We start from the raw sequence: 13,529 nt of genomic DNA on the forward strand, positions 1-13,529 counted from the left end.
AATTAACAAACGGAGACGTAACAGTATTTACAGAATTGCACAACTAATTGATTGAGTAGCTGAATAGAGGCGATAACTCTCCCTACTAACCGTGATCTGAAACACTTGATAAATATATCACTGATTTCGTTTGTTTGTTTTGAAGATAAGTACAAAGGGCTATCTGTGCTCTGCCCACCACGGATATCGAAACCCGATTTCTAGCGTTGTAAGTCTGCAGACATGCTGCTGTGCCACGTGGGGGGGGGGGGGCGTCACTGATTTCTCACAAACTTCATTAGCTGAATTCTCATATTTTATAAATAATGTACCGTCGTCTCTAGATAAAATAAATTCTTCTCGGTTGTTATATCACCACGGTTAGCAGCTATCTTCAGCAAACAACTAAATTATAAAATTCAAAATAAAGCTTACAGCAATATATATATATCACTTCTGAGCAAACTGAAGAAAAGTGAAAGCAACAAAGAACAGAATTAGGTTAATATTCTATTAGCCCTGATAAAAGAACATAAGTCATGACACATTGGTTTTTCTTGTGAATTTTATCATTTTTCTGGATTTTTTTATCTCCCTATCTTGGGTTCAGTTATAGAAATTTATGTGCTTTTTATTCAGATTTATTTCAGCAACTGACCACAATTGAAAAACTGTAAGCTCCAAACCCTACAAATATAATGATAGAAATAACTTTGTTAAAAAAAACATACGAAACTCAGGATTTACCCGTTTTCATTTATTTTCTGCTATATTTTACAGTTTTTCTCCTCAAAATTCAATATTATTGACCATGCACCAAACATCGCACCATGCCTTTTCAGAAAACTAATAAGTAAGGTTAATTTACGCGACAATTACAGTGATCACCACCCTTTCTGTTTAACCAGCGGGTGAAACGGGACTTAAACTTTGAGATGTAGCCATTCGATTAACGATAACGTGTATTCTGTGGGCAAATGTTAATTTTAAATTGTTCCCATGGGCCATATTAGGCTTTGCATAACATTAATTATTTTGTGCACTAAATAATAAGGTGTACGTGGATGTTTTGTGATTGCTTTTAAAAATCATACTTATTTTAAAAACTTTGCTATGGACCAAAACGAAGTTTGGTGTGAGCGGTACCTTAGATTGAGCCAGTTGCACACTGATATGTATGAATATTATTTGTTAAAAACACAAAATATTATTATAGAAATGTTATTAATTTAGCATAAACAGTGTACTAGTAATACTTATAGTTAATATCGGACCTGCTAATTACATGTGCAGTAAGGTCAAATATTTTTAGCCACAAATATATTGTAATTTTATTTGCATATACTGTCAAAATAAAATACTATGAAGATTGAGCCGTTTTTAACTTTTAAGTTTAACGGTCTTATCAGCTCATCACAATATCTTTTGCTTATATTTTGTTATATAATAAGTTTATGATTATTTTTATTTCCTATTTTTTGTTGTTATATATATATATATATATACATCACCACAAAAAGCCTAAAGTACCTTTTCTTATTCTCATTTTTAAAAGTTTCATACGCAAGTTACTGTAATTTGTAAAGCACTTCACAACAGGATAATACAGTATATTTCGATTATTTGCCCCGGTTATGTAATATATTTGTGTTGTCTTATTTAGTTACTTTACCAAGTTTAGTTATTTGTTTAGTTTGTGGTACTTTGTTGTAATTACAACAGTGGAACCTATTAATATTAGTAGTACTATTAATATTACTAATAGTAATATTAGAATTTGTGGAAACAACCATATTAACGTTAATCTATTACTAATATTACTTGAAATAGTTACTCATAAACTTTAAGTCTTTGTTCATGCCATGCAAGTTGTATTAATCATTTAATGTATCTAATTGTAACTTGTATGATTGAACTTAACACTCATCTAATATTAATAATTTATACAAAGATATGGTATTACTTACTATTAATTTAGTATTAATATAATAGTAAGTTATACTTAAAATTTAAATCTAAAAATTATTACAAATACAGTAGAAGTTTTAGAAGACAGACAGTAGTGCACTAGCAAACTGCTGAAACTTGGCTTTAAAAACAGTGAACTTAATCATTCATCAACTATTTCACTGGGTGGTTGCATTCATTTACTAGTCCATATATTAGATCAATAACTTTAACTACTTAATTAAACTAGAGACTGAACTTAAGTAAACTTTATTTACATATACTATAGATTAAATATGAAGCCACTCACTTTCTCTGTAGATTGTAAAGTTAAAACTACATATTAATAACTTAGTTAAATTAAGTTTGTTTTATTATACTCACTTTAGTGAAATACTTGTGCATATTTTCATTTGATGAATTACTATATTCATTATGCTATTTGTAAATATCTGCAGAAAATAAATAAAGAGAGTAAGGTGCTTAAAGCCACCTTGTTTTAAGTTAATGGAATGGATGGTTTACATTGAAATAAGATAGGGCTGATTGTTTGCTATTACAGCTGTACAGCTATTAACTCAGTTGTAAGGGAAGTTTTAAATTAGGACTAGACAGTGGTGAGGGCCAGGATAAACTAAATGCAAAAAGAATAATAGGCAGAGAAAAGTTTAGCAAAAGAAATTAGTATAGAAGTAGTTAAAAGGGGAGGCTTAATTGTTACTGTTGTAATGCTAGAAGTATAATAAATAAAATAGATGTCTTTAGAATACTGGTAGGAATGAAGGATTTTAATATAATGGGAATAACTAAAACATGGTTAAATGTAGATGATTTTGATGACAGAAATTTCTTTGAAATACAGGGTTACAGGCTATTTAATAGGGATAGAGTACTAAAGAGGAGTGGCTTAGTAAAATATGAGTTACATCCTGTTGAAGTTGAGGATATCAAAGATAATAGCAAGGAGATTGAATCCATATGGGTTTCTACTAGTGGATATAAAGGGTAAAGGCTTTTATTTGGAATTTGTTACAGACCACCAAATGATACTGATGAAATTAGTGAGAAACATTACAATGAGATTAAGATTTCAGCTGTTAATGAAATCATAATTATAGGTGATTTAAATTTCAGGCATATAAATTGGGAAATGTTAGAATCAAACCATGAGAGAGAAAGGTTTTTGGAAACTGTTCAAGATGGCTTTCTTCACCAATTAGTCAAGGAACCTACTAGAAACAATGCTATTTTAGATTTATTGTTAACTTCAAATATAGATATAATCAAGAAGGTGGAAATTGGGAAACATCTGGGTGCAAGTGATCATTGCTCTGTTAGGTTCAATGTTTTGCTGCATTTGGAGATAAGGAATAATGATATTTTGGTACAAATTTCTTAAAAGCAAATTTTGAACGGATGCGACAAGAATTATCAGTTGTGCATTAGGAAGCTGAGTTATTTGGAGACACTAATCAGATGTGGAAATTTTTAAGTATTCAAGGTAAACATATTCCTTATAGAAAGAAAAAGGTAGCTGCAAATAAAAAACCAGGTTGGCTCACGAAGAGTATAAGACATAAAATTAAGGAAAAGCATCATAAATTTAAATAGACTGGTATGACGGGAGATTAGAAGATCAAGAAAGTTAGTGAAACAGGAAATTAGGACATCAAAAAGGATGTATGAGAAAAGGTTGGCTGAAAATGCAAAACTTAATAGTAAGGATTTCTTTAAATACATTAAGGGTAAACAAAATGTTAGGATGGGGTAGCATCCTTGAGGGATGATAAAAGAAGGCTCATATCTGATGATTATGGGATGTCTAGGTTATTAAATTTTGCTTTTTCTTCAGTTTATACTAATGAAGATTTAAGCAATATTCCACATCTTGAACAGCTGATAGATGATAACAAGATGACTGCATTAATTCTGAACTGGTTAAGAAAAAATTGGGAAGTTTAAAGAACGATAAGGCTCCTGGGCCTCAATATTTTCCCGAGGGTTTTGAAGGAGGTTAAAGATTGGATATGTGAGACACTTACTACTATTTTTTGTCCGTCCTTGAATAGTCGGCAGGTACCAGAGAAATGGAAGTTAGCTAATGTAACTCCTCTTTTCAAGGGAGGTGATAAAAATTGTCTCAGTAACCCATTAGTCTTACATCAGTTGTGAGAAAAGATTTGGAAAGTCTGATAAAAGATGCTTTGTAAAGTCATTTAACAAAGTTTAGAATTTTAATGGATAGTCAACATGGTTCCACTAAGCAAATCTTTTAACATTCTTTGAAAAGGTTACTGCTTATGTAGATGAGGCTAAGTGTGTAGATTTGGTTTATATGGATTTTCAGAAAGCATTTGACAAGGTTCCACATAAAAGGCTTGTAAAAAAAATTATCTCTTTGGTGTGGGGAAAAAATTAGCAAATTGGATAGAAAAGTGGCTGGATGAAAGAAAACAGAAGGTTGTTGCAAATGGAGTTCAGTCAAAATGGATTAATGTTACAAGTAGGGTACCTCAGGGCTCAGTCTTAAGACCTCTGCTCTTTTTGATTTACATCAATGACATAGATGAGAGAATGGTCAATAAATTACTTAAATTTGCAGATGATATTAAGGTCTGTGAAGAGGATGCTGCTGATTTACAAAAGGATTTAGATCATTTAGAGAGTTGTGCAAATAAATTACAAATGAGTTTTGATTATAATAAATGCAAGATAATGCAAGTGGGTTATTATAATTTGAATTATAAGTATAATTTGGATGGGAATAACCTTAACAGTATCATGAAAGAAAGGGATCTTGGTGTAATAGTTTATCAGTCTCTAAAGCCATCCAAGCAGTGTGCTGTTGCTAGTGTTAGGGCAAATATGATTTTAGGTTTTATCTACAGAAGTATTGAATACCAGTCTAAATAGGTTATAATTTCATTGTACAGGTCACTGGTTAGGCCACATTTGGAATATTGTTTTTATTCTTGAGCTTCTTACCTTAGAAAAGACATTGAATTGTTGGAAAGGGTTCAGAGAAAGGTTATTAGAATGGTGCCTGAGATGGGCAGGTTGTCATACAAGAAGAGGTTGAAATCTCTCAAATTGTTTTCTCTTGAAAAAAGAAGATTTAGGGGAGATCTGATTGAGGTGTTTAAGATTGTAAAGTGAATTGATAGTGTTGATGCATCATCTTTTTTCATACTTAACAGTGAGAATGGTAGGGCTACGGGACACAAATATAAATTTTGGCAGGGTGGGAGTTATCTTAAGCTCAGAGTTTTATTTTTCTAACAAGGTGGTTCGCCTTTGGAATGTGTTGCCTTCAGATATTGTGGAGGCAGTAAATTTAAATGAGTAGAGAAAGCTTGATAAGTATATGAATGATAAGGGCTGGCTTTAAGATTTTTTTTTAATTTATTTATTAATAGTTTTAGTTTAGAGGACAGAATATCCAAGATTGACCAATAGGTACCATGTTGTCCCAGAATGTTATGTTAATCTAGTATTAATAATTAAATGCAGATGCCTTACCTTATCATTTCATTTCCAGTGGATAACAACAGACCATTTGTCTCATCTAGACTGCTCCAATTTCTATTACCAAAATACAGTGAACCTCTTAGATATTTTTTTCCTAGCTGGGCTGATGAAAGCTGATATAGAGCTGATTATGATATGTGATTTATTAGCCATTGTAAAGTAATATATTTGATAATGTGAAAATATTAAAATGTGTGAAATAATTAAGGTGGGAGTTGGCTGATGAGGCTTATTACCCTTGCAGTTCAGTTGGAAAAGCATCAATGTCAGAGTGGAATATTACTTGCGTAAAACGTTTTTACACATGTAACATTGTTACTATGTGCATAGTTTGCTGACACTGGGAGAAGGTTTAAGCAACTTAAGTTAGGAGAAGTGCTTGGAGTCTGGAGTTCAAAAGAGTTGGGGGAGAGGGGGACATGATCAAATTTGTAGTGGATTTGAGTAGTTTTGAGCTTTGAAAGCCTAGGTGTAGATTCACTTTGAGTTAAAAACTTGTAGAATGGTTTGCTTGATGATGAATAATGTGTAATATGAATCATTTTAAAATTTTGTTGAATAGGTTTATGGATGTAAAAGGCCATATTTAACTTTGATTAATTGTTTTTTTTTTATCTTTTATAGCAAGGGGTTATATTGAAGGAAATAGCCTTATTGTTTTATCTTTTCAAATGAAGTCAGTAAAATTATTTCACTAGGGTGGAATTAGACAACATTAATCAGCCCTATCTTTAACATTATAGGTTGAGGCTAAGCCAAACTTCAGGTTCTAGACACGTGTGCCAGAGCAGGTCCGGTAGACTGGGCAGCAGCCAGACCAACATTTTATCACAGTAACTGTAGGGCTTTTTAAACTTTAACTTGCACTTCAAATATTGTTTCTAGGTAAATAGATAGACTTATAGTAGTATGTAAGAATCAGTATAACAATGCATAATAAATTACATGTGTACATGCTTGTGCTTTCTTATAGCTATAGTGAGTATAAGTTCCAATGAGTACCTACTTTTGTGAATCATAAAGAAGTGCTTGCAAATGATTAATACTTCCAATAAATTATAGTAAAATTAGCACAAAATTCAATTTCAGAGCACCTGTTTTTCTGAGTTGTCTGACCAATCCAAAATTGCTTCCACAAACCATGCTAGATACATCTGTATCATTGAAGCTGTTAATTTATTTATTTACATTTTAAGTTTCTGTTTTTTTCCATACACACCACCATCCTGCTCCTCTAGTGCTCATAAAGAGTTGTTCCTTGTAAAGTAATGATTTAACAACCAAGCCACTATCTCTATATCATCAGCAGTTACAAACATCAAAATATTTGCTTATATGTACGTTTTGTAAAAAGGTGAACTATAATCCTCTTTCTGTATCTAACATTAACTTGCTTGTAACTAATTTATCTTTACTGCTATTTGCCATTAAGTTCTCAATATAACTTTAAACATCTCAAACATGTTTCTGAAACTAAAACTTTTAAATAAAGAATTTCCTTGAAGTCAGCATAATAAAATAGTACATTATTCTAAAGTGGAAAAGTGTTCATGCAAATTATATTTGATTTCAAATCTATATGTAACTAGCAAACTGAAAGATGATTTGTTTTGCAGCCAGAATTGTAGTCAGGACTATGACAAAGTAAAGAAGCTTATGAATACAAATGAGGCTGATTCCCACTTAACTGGATTAATGGAGGTATATGAAACATAAAAAAAAAATCATGGTTATTTTTTGTTACAGTAATTGTCAGTTGATTAGTGTAGTATGTTAGTTTAATGACACATTGAATTATTCTTGAGTTAAAGTAATATATCGAATTTTTGACAAAAAGATAAATTCAGTCTTCTCATTTGACAACCACTAGAGTATCTACATACACTTATAAACTTGTAATAGTGTAGTAGTAATATTGTAACTGATGTCATTTACTGTTTTCAATTAATATTTATTTTAATGTGTAAATGTCAGAATTAACTAATGATTATCTTATGACAGTATTTGAAATTTTCCTCTATTTTTTAATTCAAAATCTGAGTCAGAAATAGAACTGGGCAATTAAGAGTGTTTGCTAATTGATTAATATAATGTTTCTTTAACCATGGGATGTATAAATTAATTTGGTAAAAGTTTTTTATTTTTTCTCTCTACCTTAAGACTCTTAGACAAGCAGAGCAGAAGCTTTTAAGTTCTAGAATTTGGTTGGCTGATCCCAAGTTTGAAATATGGAAGGTATGAATCTTTTATACATCTGAATATATTTGAATTTACAGAGAGAGTATAATTTTCAGATATACTTTTGGTCCATTATAGATAATGCAATAATTTTTTAGCAGCATATGTAGTATAATTATTAGTTTGGATTTCATTAACAAGTTTTCAAAACACTGTTTGTAGTAATCATAATTTGAATGAAGATCAATATATTATAAATATTGTTTAACCTTATAACAAAAGTACTTAGTTTTAACAAATTTCATTGAACGTTAGTTAACAAAGACACACAAGAAAACAATTTGTAAGAAAGGGTACATGCATGATTAATGCACGTACGATGTACATACAAGAACTTGTATAAAGTCATGCTTTTAACTTGCAGATAAGGGCACACATGTAATTCTACTCAGTGTTCTACATCACATCACAAAATGTTAGTTTAAGCCAACTACACAGTTATATGTGACAAAAAAATTACCTTTTGTTCATGTTGTATGTTAGATTGTTACTGTTGTGGTAGTTTTATGTGAGAAATGTTATTTGTGGTGGGAATACATAAATTTTGCTCTTTTGTAGGAAGGCCTGTTAGTATTCTTTCATAAAAAAGTGCTTTCAAAGAGAGAGAGAGAATTGTACATATCAAAAATAAAGCTCTGATTAGTTTGCAAAAAATCTCCACCTGCTATATTTTTGAAAGGTGCTTACTTTAAAAGTTCCAAGGTTTTTGCAAAGACAGTTTCAGCTACGAAACAAAAATCACTGAAAAAGATATGAAATTTAAAGAGAAAATATGTGGTTTACATGAAGAATTATCATGTTGAACATCTGAAACAGACTAGTCACAAAGCATTATCATTTATCTTGCCGTACATATAGATCAGAACATTTTATATTGTATAAAGCATGATATTATTAAAAGTATGTGTAATAAAGTTTAATAAGTACATATTTGTTACTGTACGCATTGTGACAAGACACTCCAAAAATGATTGCTTTGATTTCAAAGAACACTATTTCTTTACTTTCATAGAAATAACTCACATAAAGTGTTTATGAAAAGAACTGCTTTAATTATCAAGATCTGTTCTTAAAAATGTTAGGATGTCAGGTTTTATAGGGCCAGATTCTTTACAGTAGATGTCTGTGACTTGTTAGCGATAAATTTCAACAAAAATATACAGCATACAATCCACTTGTTTTAAAATAATATATTCAAACAAGTCAAACGTATGTACAAAATATTATTTACACAATAAGTTATTACAGTTGTATTCAGAGCCTTAAATAACTGTCTCTTTTTCATCAGTGTCCAGACAGGTAGGTTCAATTACTTTAGAACATCCTTTGACTAGACAAATTATTCTCCTCTACTCTGTTATTACAATACAATCAGTGATAAATTCACTTTTGTTACCAAGTGGGTTACCACATTTGAATCCTGAGCTTTAAATAATTCTCTTTTACATCAAAAGTCCACACAGGCTAGTTCAGTTACCTTAGAACCCAAATGACAAGTCGAATTATTCTTCTCTATCTATGTTATTACAATACAAGCTGTGAAACTCATTTTAGAAATTGCCCATTAAGGCTAATTTACATGTAGTATAAATACACTTTTACTATCACTTTCACTAAATTCCTCCCTGTATCTGCCCGTATTTAAAATGCAACAGAAAAATTTTGAAATATCTAACCCTCTGATAACAACAATATTATACCTAACAAGAAAAACTTAGAAGCTTCAAGTAAGATGACATCAACAATATTACAAAAGCATAGTACAACAATTAAACTACATACACAATGTATGACTGGTACAGTTACATAACATTTATCATAACTATTGCTTTTAAAATAATTAACTTTTAACACTCCTGTTATGAAAACTAAATAATCATTAAATATGCTAAATAATAACTCTTAAACTGAACAGTCTTGTTTATCCAACATAGAATATTGTATTTAAATCAGTATTTCTGAGTTAAGATTCTTTTTTATAAAACAACAGTGAGGATATGAAACTGTTGCATATAAAATTTCCAGTCATGACTTAGCTTTACGTGAGCTAACAGACATTTTTTATTTTTGTGTTATTTGTAAAAGCAACTTAAAATCATGATTGTATATGTAGTAACCAAGCTGATTAGAAATAGCCATTCAACTTATTGAGGTTACCAATACCACCACAACTCCAATTTTAGAAACATCACATCAGTAAAATGATACTTTAATATGATATTTCTGTTGATGTTGGTTTGAGAAGTATAAAAATATTTATTTTATTAAAATGTTTCAACAATTTCAGTTATTTTGCAAAAGTGAAGATTAGTCACTGGAGTTTTAGTTATACATAATCTAGTATACATTAAAAAATGCAAATAAAAACTTTTCTATACAGCTTGATTTAGAAATAGGCAATTAATTTATTACCAATGAACATAGATTACATTGACTAGTGTCACATAAAATAATAGATTAATCAAAATTACGATTAAACCATTTAATGTCCTTAAAATAATCAACCAGTGTTTCCAATTATTCCAGCTATCCAGTATTGAAAATAGCACTTAAAACAATTAATACTTGTTGCAAATATATTCAGCTGATTGAAGTTAGTGTTTTTTCTCATTATTTTTCATTAATATAAGTTTGTTCAGCATAATCGATTAGTGTCATGACTGACAAAAATAATCAATTAACCAAAACAAGGGTTTCTTATTATTACTATTTTTGATTATTCTAACTATTCACTAACTTCTTTTTTTTTTTTTGCTCTTTTGTAATTTAAGCTACCTGTTAAATTGTTTGATATAATGAGTAAAGGGAGAAAGGCAGCTGTAGTGGTATTGTGACAATGTCTGTGCTCTGTCCACCGTAGATATCAAAACCAATTTTTAGAATTATAAGTTATTTTTAAAGCCATGTTGTGAGAATAATTGACAAGTTCAATGTGTTCAATATGTGAGCTAGATGATTAATAGATTAGCAAATTCTATTAATTGCCCAGCTCTAGCTTGAATTGAAGAATTTTCTTCTATTACAAATCTATAAAATTTATTTCCATAATGTCGTAGAAGAGGATTTGAAAAGAATCAAATCATTATATAGATAGCCACACAATACAAATGTGTGAATGTATAAATAGCTATTTATTAGAGATATAGCTATAACATATAAATAACTTTATCACTACTTAAGGTACCTTTTAAATCGATAAATAGGTTATCTGATAGAACTGTGTTTTAATATATGATTTTAGAGTATTCTGTAGTCATATACATTTATATAATTATACTTTTAAATAATTAGTAATGAAGAAAGGGACAAAGGCAGCTGTGTTGTGACAATGCACAAGTTATTAAATGGCATTTATATGTAAAAGCTATACAGATAAAATAGCTGTGAAAGTGTTTTCATTAAATCATTCTTTAAATGATTCAGATACTGGGTTTATATATTGCACATAATGATACTGTTTTGTTACTATTGCTAAAGTATTTATTTAATAAGCTTACTGGAAGACAACTATTGGTAGACTAATAGATAATGTCCATCTTTTTTCAGTGCTTAGTTTTTATTTTCAAAATGTCTAGGTTTAGTCATCTCCAGCATCAATACAGAATATTTGCATATGTTTGTATGTTATGGTGGAATTACAATATGTGGTGAGTTTAAGTTTTTGTTAACATATTTTTTATTATCATTATATGATAACATGATTGTTTCTTTTCTGTTTTAATTTTAGAGATTGTACTGGAAGAATGTGCAAAATTCATTATCTCATTGGAACCAAAACCAGAAAAGACCTAATGATGTTAAAGAAAAACATTCAAAATACAGTCAAATTTAAACAATTCTATGGTTGCAATAGGAATTATTAGTACAAGAAAGTTGTGTAAAAGAATAACTTACAATTGCTAGAAAATTTCATTATTTTCTATTTATCTGTGAGTATTTGTTCTAATAAATACTTATACCATAGTGTTTTTGAAAAAAAAAAACTTTTTATTTAATTAGTCAAAAGAAAAGCGAGAACCATACACCTAAATAAAAGAAGAAAAAAAAACAGAGATTAATTGGTGAGTGGGAATAATACCAAATAACAAAAACTGAGGCATGCCCAGGGCAAATAAACAAAATGAAAAATCCCCATCACACCAAACATGCTCACCCTTTCAGCTGTGGGGTGTTATAATGTTACAGTCAATCCCACTATTCATTGGTAAAAGAGTAGTCCAAGAGTTGGTGGTGATGACTAGCTGCCTTCCCTCTAGTCTTACACAAATAATTTAGGGATGGCTAGTGCAGATAGCCCTCGTGTAACTTTGTACGAAATTCATGACAAACAAACACATTTGACCAACTTTACTACGTCAACAATTATGAGATTTAGTCAATGACAAAAACAGTGTACATAATATGCCATTTCACCACCAGTCATTTCATGAATTCTTCTTTGCACATCATTTAAATCCCCAGACACCACAGAAACACGATCATATACTTGTCCAACACCATTCTTCAGCAGATACTCTCGTCAGACTTGCAAGGATGGTATCTGTTAGCCCATTAGCATCCAATGTATGGGCCTCGGAAATGCCAAGAAACTCTATAAAATCATTTAATTTCAGTGGATTTTCATCGGATATTAGTATTTTACGAAAACATTACCTAACTTCAACGGTGTAAAACAGCGTGTGTGGCCAAGGAGACAAAGCTAGTTAGCTACCTGGCGAATCTACTTATATCAACTCGCTCATCGTAAAACCTCTATAAGATATCAAGGAAGTTCCAGACTAGAAAGAAAACTTTATATTGTTTGTAAGTTTGTGAAACTTTTGTTTATGAATCATTGTTTGTAATAACTATTTGTAATAATTGTTATTGTAAATTGTATGGTTGTGTGTATATTAAAACGTATTTGTGTTAAAAACGAAAACGGTGTGTATCAATCTTGTTGGCAAATATTGTAAATTGACTAATATATCGGAATTATTTAAATACTAAATCTAAATTATTTAACTCGGCTTCGGACTATTAAAAATTCTAATACGTAACATAATAAATTGGGAGCTCGTATCCGAGACTTGAATCAGAGAAAAAATTCGATCTAAATTGAAATTTAAATCAGAATTGAATTTATATTTATCAGTGCCAACAAGATTTGATCGTGTCTGATTATCACGATTTTCTTGTATTACCCTCCCTAGAACAGCTAGAAAAATATAACAAAAATAAATTGCTCGAAATCGCCAATATTTTAGAAATAGAAATTAAAAGATCAATGAGAAAAAATGAACTAAAAAGTGTATTATCGAAATACTAGTTGATGATGATTTGTTGTCTGAGGAAGCATTATAGGAATACACCGGTGTCCCTACTAGCCAATCGGGGTTGAGTGATAAAGATAAATTAGATCCATCTAAAACTCAAACAAATCGAGCTTGGAGAAGCTGAAAGAAAAGACAAACGTCTCGAAGCCGAAAAAGAAATTAGGCTGAAAGAAATGGAAACTAGATTTAACACCGATCGACCAAGGCAAAGTGACAACATTGAACTTAATTGATATGTGAAAGTACCACCATTTAATGAAAATGAAGTTGATAAATATTTCCAACATTTTGAAAAGGTTGCCCAAACCATGGAATGGCTCACCGAAAAATGGTCATTATTATTACAAAGTGTCTTAACTGGTAAAGCACAAGAAGCTTATGCCGCTCTCTCTTTAGAAGATTGTACAAATTATGATAGTTAAAGCAGCTATTCTCAAAGCACACGAGTTATTACCGGAGGCTTATTGCCAAAAGTTTCGAGGTTATCGCAAACAAGATAATCAAACTTATATGGATTTTGCC

The 13,529-nt window shown here is 30.5% G+C and overlaps 1 protein-coding gene across 6 annotated transcripts; it reads left to right on the forward strand.

Moving 5' to 3' along the window:
• The first annotated feature begins 794 nt into the window (after positions 1–794).
• LOC106475708 lies at positions 795–11,658 on the forward strand. Of its 6 annotated transcripts, XR_002608956.1 has the most exons (6): positions 856–1,154; positions 6,198–6,293; positions 6,693–6,808; positions 7,071–7,155; positions 7,615–7,689; positions 11,420–11,658. XR_002608956.1 is itself a non-coding variant. In XM_022379770.1 (5 exons), the coding sequence occupies exons 1-5, from the start codon at positions 810–812 to the stop codon at positions 11,522–11,524; spliced, it is 378 nt and encodes a 125-aa protein (XP_022235478.1). In that variant the 5' UTR covers positions 795–809; the 3' UTR covers positions 11,525–11,658. The 6 variants fall into 6 exon arrangements, 3 of the variants coding, with proteins under 3 accessions (XP_022235478.1, XP_022235476.1, XP_013791837.1); XM_022379770.1 differs by lacking the exons at positions 856–1,154; positions 6,693–6,808 and adding an exon at positions 795–832 and having other exon boundaries at positions 6,198–6,287; XR_002608955.1 differs by lacking the exon at positions 6,693–6,808 and having other exon boundaries at positions 861–1,154; positions 6,198–6,339.
• Positions 11,659–13,529: the final 1,871 nt, after the last annotated feature.

Source organism: Limulus polyphemus, unplaced genomic scaffold, assembly GCF_000517525.1.
Source record: "Limulus polyphemus unplaced genomic scaffold, Limulus_polyphemus-2.1.2 Scaffold9024, whole genome shotgun sequence".
Classification (NCBI taxonomy): domain Eukaryota; kingdom Metazoa; phylum Arthropoda; class Merostomata; order Xiphosura; family Limulidae; genus Limulus; species Limulus polyphemus.

Coding starts and splice junctions, on each gene's coding strand:
- LOC106475708 (XM_022379768.1), top strand. CDS start 1,093: ATGGACCAAAACGAAGTTTGGTGTGAGCGGTACCTTAGATTGAGCCAG. Junction 1,155..6,197: donor AGCCAGTTGCACACTGATAT/GTATGAATATTA, acceptor TTAACATTATAG/GTTGAGGCTAAGCCAAACTT. Junction 6,288..7,070: donor CAGACCAACATTTTATCACA/GTAACTGTAGGG, acceptor TTTGTTTTGCAG/CCAGAATTGTAGTCAGGACT.